Source organism: Bison bison, unplaced genomic scaffold, assembly GCF_000754665.1.
Source record: "Bison bison bison isolate TAMUID 2011002044 unplaced genomic scaffold, Bison_UMD1.0 scf7180017864061, whole genome shotgun sequence".
In the NCBI taxonomy this organism is placed as follows: domain Eukaryota; kingdom Metazoa; phylum Chordata; class Mammalia; order Artiodactyla; family Bovidae; genus Bison; species Bison bison.
Genome location: NW_011494633.1, coordinates 3771770 through 3780471, shown reverse-complemented (window position 1 = coordinate 3780471; position 8702 = coordinate 3771770). Strand labels below are relative to the sequence as shown.

Genomic DNA, 8702 nt, shown 5'->3' with positions numbered 1-8702 from the left:
TAGGCACAGCACCCAAGCCTCTGACAGCCCGTTTTCTCCACCTCGCACTCTTCATTCACCAACCCTACAACTCCAACAGCGCTCTGAAAAGCCCCCTTGGTGTAAGTAATTCTCTTGGAACTGCATAGGCAAGGCTGAGAGGGAAGCGGGGGGAGTGGAGGGATTGGTGAATGAGAGACTCATCCCAGGAGGGAAACAGAGATGAGGGCTGAAAGACCAGGACTAATCAGGCAAGAAGGCAGTCACACTTGCTGCTTCCAAGATGAAGGGCACATCTGTTTCCTCTCTCTCGTCCATCACCTCTGTCCTCCACATCCCCTCTATCTTACTGGGAAGAAAGTGAAAGTGTTAGTTGCTCAGTCGTGTCTGACTCTTTGCAACCTATGGACTGTTGCCTGCCAGGCTCGTCTGTCTGTGGAATTCACCAGGCAAGAATACTGGGGTGGGGAGTCATTTCCCTTCTCCAGGAGATCTTCCCAATCCAGGAGATGAACCCAGGTCTCCTGCATTGCAGGTGGATTCTTTATCTCACTAGAGGGGCTCCTAAATGATAGTGGCCGAGGGGGTCCTTTGGGGAAGAAAAGATGAAGGCTGCCTTCTCCTTAGATCCCTATTTGGTTGACCACAGCCTTCTCAAGTAAAAGTGACTTGGGAGGGACCCTGGATATATAGAAAAGCTGGGAGAAAGAAACTAGAATCATCTATTATTTTCTACATGTCCCTCCTTTCCAGTTGTCTGTTCTCATTTGTTAATTCAAGCTCAGGTGCTGCTCTTTCCCATCTCTACTTTATAATCTCAGCCTATCGCTATTTATCCTTGGTAACAGGGTGAACAGTGGAACCACAAGGAATTCTTAGGGTAATTGTAGGTAGGGAGAGAGACCTGTGGTGATCTCTGGGCGATTAGGGGCAGAGACACTGGCAGTGGAAGAATCCTCCAGGGACTACCTAAAATCAAACATGGCTTTTATTATTTTACTTGGATAGAACTGAAGCAAAGATTCATATTTTAGCATTGGAGTAAACTTGTAGAATTTTACACTTCTGACACCCTTTATGCAGAAGCAGCTTTCCTTCCTGGCACCAAGAATTTTTCCCCTGAATTTCAGATTATTCTACACTCACCTTGCCATTGAGCCTTTTTCTCTGTCCAGTAGTGTTTATAGGTTCTGTGCCCTAGAAATCTTACCTTTCTTCCACTTCTGTTTTCTGTCTGAATTCTTTGATTTGTCTGAATCAAACTACTAGCTGAATATTAAGGCTACTACTTCATCATCCTTGGGTGAACTCAGCTTACATCTTTTTTCTTCTTTTTTTAAAATCTCAGTATCAGATGTGTAGTTCACTTATAAACATTTTCTTTGGGGTCTGTCTGCCCTCAATAGGCCTTGTTGACCCCAAACCACATTCTTCTTTTTTTTCTGCTTGAAGCATGCCTCCTATGATCCTTTACAGAAAAGAGATAGCTGGCATTCCTTAAATTCAAAGATTAATGAATCATTGAGTTTTCAGACTCAGGCTTACCAACTCTCCCAGTTCTCCTCATGGCAATATATTCAGGTGTCCTTTATTTCTAAAATCTATCATTGTTGATATTAGAGTGGTTTAAATATAAAGCTATCGTACCATCAATAAATACAGAATTTACAAAGGGAAAGGTAAATTAGTTCCCTGTAAGGATCAATGAAGAAGTAGAGGTTGGGGTAGGAGTTGTCCCGCAGTGTAATTAAAGACTTAAGTCTTTCATTTTACTACTGTCAGAATCTAGGAAATTCATTTTTATATTTTATATGTATATAATATCCATAAACCTGGAACACTGTGTGTCCCAAAACTTAGAGGGTCCTAACCTGGATCTATGGATGGATTTCAGGGTAAAGTCTACAAACTCTAGGAATTATATGTAAACATTACCGAGGATATCCATATGCACATTTTTCTGGGAAGATAGTCCATGACTTTCATTAGAATTTCAAAGGGGTCAGTGACCTCCAGAAAGGTTAATTAAGAACTGCTGCTGTTCTATGGCAGTCTTCCACCTTGGAGTAAATCACTTTCCTTCCTAATGCTCTGATTCACAAAGTTTTTCTACATTTTCCTGCTTACTTGTTCCTTGGGTAGTAAACAATGATTACATCTACCCCAGAAATAAGCTTTAAAGAAATAATTCTTAACGAAAGATGTATGTCAGATTTAACTGGGAGTGTTTTAACATCCCACACCTTTACTGTAAATCTATAGAATTAGGATTTCTGAAGATAGAACCTGGAAATATGTATTTTAAAAAAATTTCCCATAATTTTGGTATGTAACCCTAATTATGAACCACTGATATGAAGTGTTCATATGCTTCCAAAGTAGGAATGAGGGGTCATGGGAATTTGGAGTTGGGATGGGCGTACATTTATGAAAGAACTGGATGAAGTGGGCCTCAGTACTCACTCTGAAATCTTAGCTGTCCCTTAGTGTTACTCCAGTAGTACACATTAGGCCAGAGCAACAGTTCCTGGGCTAGGCTAACTTAGGAGTCTCTGTATAACTTAGGAAGAATTCAGACCCTCATTCCCCAAGACATCAGTAATAAAGACCATCTGTTCTGGCATTTGAACTACAGACACAGAGTAGAGCCAGTGCTTCCAGCTTGTCTGACTTGGTCTCCTGGCTTTGCTTTGCAGACAGCAGCGGCCCTTCCAGCACTGTGTCCAGTGCTGGTCCTTCCTCCCCTACTGCAGTGGATGGTAACTGCCCTTTTGGCTTCAGTGATCAGCCCTCCGTAAGCTCACATGTGACTGAAGAATATCAAGGCCTTGGGCTGCTCCAGGAGGCCCCTGGGAGTGGCGCACAAGAGCCCCCTTTAGAAGGGCAGCAAGAGCCTTTTGAACAAAACCAGTCCCCACAGGAACCACCTGTGGAAACCAAGAAGCCGTGCCAGGAAGTTGCTGAGGAGGTCAGCCAACCATGCCAGGACACCCCTGAAGAGGTCACCCAGCCATACCAGCAGGTCTCTGACATCTGCCAGCCATGCGAGGAGAACCATGATGATGTTGACCAGACATGCCAGGAGGTCCCTCAAATCAGCCAACCATGCGAGGATGCCAGCCAGCTGTACCAGAAAGTCTCCAAGGAAGTTTGTGAACTTTGCCAGAACTCTGAGGAGGTCAACCAGCCATGCCAGGGGGTCCCTGTAGAGATTGGCAGGCTGGTCCATGGGTTCCCTGTAGGGGTTGGTGGCCTGGCCCAGGAAGTCCTTGGGGAAGTTGGCAGGCCCACCCAAGAGATCCCTGAGGAGCTCAGCCAATCGTGCCAGGAATTCTCTGTGGACATTGGCAGGCTGGCCCAAGAGGCTTCTGCAATCAATTTGTTGTCTCCGGACATACCTGAGGTTGATAACCCTACCTTAGAGTTCCCTGGGGAGGGTGCTCTGCAGGCCCAGGAGGTCTCAGAGTGGGTGAAGCAGCAGCAGTCCTATGTGGTCCCTGAGCTGATTGACCAGCTGTCCAGAGAGGAATTTCCCCAAGTCCAGTGTCCACCTAGCAATGCAAACCCTCAGAGCCAGTCTCTAGCCCCTGACCAGAACGCCCCCCTTCCACCAGCAACATGTGATTCATCATTTTCTCATTAGTGGTGTCACACTGTACCAGCCATTTGAGCTAGCAACTTGTTCTGTTGCCTAACTCACCTGCCAGCATTAAGGCCTTGAATCTCACCAGAGGTGTCTGAGGAAGCAGTCCTCTTGGCATTGAAGCACATCTGTGCCAGGGCTGGGCTTGGGGAGGAGCCAATTTCATGTTCAAAGCAGCCATTGACTTCTCACCCAGCCATCAGACTTGAATACGATGATTTCCTTCAAGGGTTAGACGGGTCTATCATTACCTAACATCCTCTGATCATCCCAGGAAATCCAAGACTGGTAAAGGAAATACCACTTAACTGCTGAAGACACCATCTACGGGTACAAAAGGGACTCCAAGGTCTCCACTTTTCTGGGGAGTATTCACAACTTTTCAAGGTACCCTTAGACTATATGTGCATTTGGGGGACACTTGTCTTTGTTAGCATCCTCAGGTGGGCCCAGGATGGCTGTCTGAAACGTCTGGGGGAAAAAGAGAGCTCCTTTCCCCAGCAAACATCCATCATGACCACTAATTTTTAGATTGGGCTTATGGGGGTTTCCTTATCATCCCCAAGTGCCCTCTCGGCCCTAGTCCTATTCCTCTGGGCAGTAGCTCTAGGGAAAAACAGGTATTAGTTTGCTGTGAAAATTTCAGAGTAACCTACTTAAAATGCAGTGGGGTTCTTGGCTAATCTGTAAAGCTGGACCTCCTTTTGTTGAGAGGCTATATGGCTTAGGAAATGTTGTAGTAGAGAAAATCAGGTTCTATTTTAAGCAATCAGCAGAGATCATTATTGTACAGACATGAGCAAAGATTATATATATATATATATATTTCTGTAGTCACGCCAGAGACAGACTGGCCAAAGACCAAATACTCCAGGGTCCCCAAGAGATTTGTCCTTATATCATTATGTCTTTAGGGCCAGGTGTGATTATGAAGCTTTTCCCAAAGACCTGGGGTTGGGAATGGAGATGAGTAAGAGAGGTTGGAGGGGAGGGCTGGAACATTATGAGTGCTCAATAAATAAGAAATAATAAGAATCATAGTGGTGGTGATGATGTCCTTGTGAATTCAAGAATGATTATGAATGTAGATCAAGCAAACATGTCTGTTGACTAAATTAATCTAAACCAGTCAGAAGCCATTGTAATTGAGCAGGAATGGGCTATAAAAGTATGGAGATCAGGAATCCCAGGAAGTCCTTATGACTGTCAGCCCACCATCCCAAAATTTCTTAAATAAGTCATGTTACCAGGAAGAGAGGTTCTATCTCTGTGAAGTGCCAAAGGTACGATGCCTTCTCACCAGATTGTTGGAATCACTCTCATTTTAACTCTGATGCTTGGGAGTGTCAGGAGGAGTTGATATATAGGGGTTATGCTCTTTCTTTACTCCCTTGACGTCTTTACATTGGGAGAGCCGGGAACACTAGGAAGGCTGGAATATCCCCCTCCCCATGTATTCACACTTATAATGTGGCCTCTCCTGACATACCCAGGACTATAAAGGGTTTCATTGCAGAGGAAAATCCAACAGTTTACTTGCTGGAAATCCTGACTGCACAGGTGAAAGCTGTTTACAATCTCAATAGGCTCTGGATCTCATAGAGCCCCCTCAACTCCTTGCCTCTTTGATGTTCTCCTGTGCAAGGTTCTGGGTCTTCCCTGGTGGCTCAGAGGGTGAAGCATCTGCCTGCAAATGTGGGAGACCTGGGTTCGATCGCAGGGTCAGGAAGATCCCCTGGAGAAGGAAATGGCAACCCACTCCAGTATTCTTGCCTGGAGAATCCCATGGATGGAGGAGCCTGATAGGCTGCAGTCCACAGAGTCGAGTCAGAATCGGACACGACTGAGTGACTTCACTTTGTGCAAGGTGTCTGATGCTGGTTATTCTGCCCTAAGCTCTTGACCCCATGGTACGTAGTTCCCCTTCTTCAGAGACCCTGCCCCCACCCGCTCTGGCTTCTCTCCCCTCCCCCAAACCAAACCTGTGTCCCTACGCTCAGTTCCTATTCCCCATCCTTGGGCACTCTCACCGGTTTTTAGAAGTTATGCTGGCTTCCCGTAACTTTTTCGCCCTTCACCCACCCTGTATTCTTAGGCCTGCCTGGGTCTTGGAACTGCCTCCAGTCATCAAAGGCACTGAGATAAATGACAACACTGGTAGAAGCAGAGAGGCAGAAGCCAGGGCCCAGCAACTGAGCAATGAGTAGAGTCAGAAAAAGCCTAAGCCTCACTGGAACATCTGTAATGAACTGGATTTATTGTTAGAGTTGGAGGCGGCTCCATTACAGCAGCTGGGAACTAGAGCAGGGAAGAGTGGGGAGGAGCAGAGCACAGCAGCACGGGAGAGTGGGAGCTGGAAGAACACAGGCGGGCTCGATCTGGTTTCCACACAGTCATTTGGCAGAGAAGCCGAGTCCTAACAAGAGCGTCTGGATTTCTCAGTCCCGCAGCAGTCTGGCAGAGCTCTTATTGGCTTGCTTGGGGTGAGGTCCTCTCCCGGGGTGGTATTTTCGGCCTGTTTTCATCTCCCTCAGTCAGAGTTCAGCCTTGGCTCAGCTTCCTCTCCCTTTTGCCTTCCTCCCTCTCCTTATCCCCAAGTCCTCTGGCATGGCCTCCGCCTCCCAGATCCTCTGTCCCAGAGTGTGGAGCTGGAAAGGCAGCCAGCGTCCCCATTTCAGCTGCAGGATGGCAGAATGGAATGTTGGGGGAGTCACACATTGCCGGGGTGTCAAGTGTTTGGATGTCAGGCAGTGGCTTTTAACCCATTACACACCAGGCCACAGCAGGTGACCACATGCAGATAAGCCAAGCAGGGATGAGAAGGGATCAGGAGAGTTGGAATGGGCGGGTGAAAATCTCCGAAGGTCAGGGAGCTTGGAAAGATTGCGCGAGTGAGGCCGGGCTCTCCTCGCTCCTTTGTGCTGCCCAGCAGGCCTGGTCTGGGCATGGCTCTGGGATGTGAATGGTATGAAGCAGGGGCTAGGAGGATAAGCTCCTTTCTTCTCCTCACCAATCTGTTGGTCAAAAAAGAGCTTCAAGTTTTGGACTGAGACATTCAGACATGGAGGGAAGCAGTGGGACAGTGTAGCAGTGGCGTACCCCCAGATCCCTGCCAGAACCCAGACTCTGACGGGGAAGGAATGGGAGATGGACCAAAGGGCGCAGCTCTGAACACCTCACTGACAGTATCCTACCCCAGGTCACATAAATTACTACTGGAAGTCCTTCTGTGGGATGCTAAATTAAATAGATTAAGAGGTCCCTGGGGCTGGGGATGTGACCTTCCTCCATGAGGGAAGAGGCTGCTCTCTGAGGCCCATCCTCACTCTCCACTCCATCACCAGCATTGGGCAGTGCTAAGAGAGGGTGTCACTCCAGGGTCCTCAGGCATCAGATGACCTCGTGTCCTAATTTTGCATTCTCTCCCTATCCTAATCCTGGTTACCTTTGGTTTGGAGACTCGTTTCAGATGTGGATGAGGGGGAAGGATGAACCCTCCCGTTAGCCCAGCCTAAGTTCCCACGAGACATCCTGTCCACCCCACCCCCTCCCCCAACTCCCATGTCCCTCGACCCCAAAGGACTCAGCAGTAGCCATCTTCTAGGGGAGCTGGGGGAGCGGATCCTCGGGGAAGGGAGAGTGGCTCTTTCAGAACTCAATCTTGCAGGCAGGGAAGGATTCGTCCTGCATGACCACGGTGCTGCTGCTGGCCAGGACTAGAACGTTCAGCTGCTGCTGCTGCTCATGGGTCTGCTGGTACCACTCACGAGTCACCTCCGTGTCATGAGTAGGGATCAGAGTCACCTGGGTAGGAGACAAGACAGCCTGAGGTGAGAATGCGGAGGGAAGGGAAGTCGGGGGATGGGCACCTGATGGTTCAGGAAGGACCAGAGCCAAGGCTTTGAACAGAGACTGTGTTCACTGTTGCTCTGAGCAAACTCTGACCAGACCGCCTCCCTGGTGTTCCTTGCCACTCACCTGAAGATTCTCCCCCCACTGGGCCTTGCCCTCCAGCAGGGCATCCAGCACAGCCCTGCTCGGCTCGCCATTGGCAGGGTCGTTCCCACTGACCACATAGTAGGATGCACGCACTCGTTGGAAGAAGTCAAGGTCAGCAGTCTTGCCGCTGCAGTGATTCGGGATGTAGGCGAGATCCACGTAGACAGGGGCACCAGAGCTGCCCTTGGAACCCAAGGCTGCTGTAGAGACAACACAGGACTCATTGTAGAGGGAGAGGAGAACTCTTTTGGCAACTGTCTTCCTTCCTCCCACTGGAGCCCCTGACCAGCCCACACCCAGACCCAAACCAGTCTCCCACTCTCCATGTTATACTTACTTGGGCCTGCCTTGAGTCCATTGACTAAGCCTTTGGACATGGGGCTGTGTCCATCTTTTTCCTCTGCTGGGGTGACCTGGCTTGGAGTGCTGCGTGGTCGGGGTGGGACCCGGGAGGCTCGATCTGCAGTCCCTTTACCAGGGGTGGGTGAGCGTTTTCCCCGAAGATCCAGACGACGGGCAGGAGATGCTGGCTTGGCCCTACCCGGGGCCCTGCGGCCAACTCTCCCCTGTGCCTTCTCCTTCTCCCGTAGCCTCTCTACCCTTCCAGACTCTGAGCTGAGCCCCTCGGGGTCAGCCATGCACACGTCAGGACGGGGAGGGGCTGGCCGAGGGTCTGGCTGAGGGAGCGGGGGCGGGTCATGGCCGGGCCTGGGATGGTGAGTCCCACTGACCCCACCAGCTTTGTCCACAGGCAGGAAGTCCCCATCTTCATCTGAGTCAAGGGCTGCCTCAGCTGTGATGGATGGACACTCCTCAGTTTCTGGCGGAACATCAGAATCTGACTGTGAGGAGCCTGAGTCGCTGGCTGATGTTGGGGGTGTCTCATCTGCCACGGGGCACGGGCCCCCTGTGGCCCCTGGGGCTCCTGCCCGGCGCCGCCCCCCTCTCCCTACCAGCCGAGCCTCTTCAGTTGAGGGGTCGCTGTCATCCGTGGACCGAGGCAGAGGAGGGTTCAGGAAGGAGGGGGAGAGCTCCCCGCGGTGGGGCCGGGGTTCAGCGGCACAGCCCGGGGGCCCAGCCT

The 8702-nt window shown here is 49.9% G+C and overlaps 2 protein-coding genes across 9 annotated transcripts in view; one reads left to right on the top strand and one right to left on the bottom strand.

Annotated features, from left to right (window-relative positions):
• The window catches only part of PPIP5K1 (diphosphoinositol pentakisphosphate kinase 1), a 40243-nt gene extending 35581 nt beyond the window's left edge, over window positions 1–4662 (top strand). For 7 of the 8 annotated variants that reach the window (XM_010836148.1, XM_010836149.1, XM_010836150.1 and 4 more), the window contains 2 exons: window positions 4–101; window positions 2676–4657. In XM_010836148.1, the coding sequence (XP_010834450.1) occupies window positions 4–101; window positions 2676–3622 (1045 nt within the window). In that variant the 3' untranslated portion in view covers window positions 3623–4657. Of the gene's footprint in view, window positions 1–3; window positions 102–2675 lie in introns of all 8 variants that reach the window. The other variant, XM_010836152.1, reaches the window with a different exon arrangement.
• Window positions 4663–5860: 1198 nt separating this feature from the next.
• Window positions 5861–8702, bottom strand: part of MAP1A (microtubule-associated protein 1A) — a 21352-nt gene continuing 18510 nt past the window's right edge. The window contains exons 9-11 of the mRNA XM_010836146.1: window positions 7959–8702; window positions 7601–7821; window positions 5861–7426 (exon numbers count right to left, since the gene is read on the bottom strand). Of these exons, the coding sequence (XP_010834448.1) occupies window positions 7271–7426; window positions 7601–7821; window positions 7959–8702 (1121 nt within the window). The 3' untranslated portion in view covers window positions 5861–7270. The remainder of the gene's footprint in view (window positions 7427–7600; window positions 7822–7958) is intronic.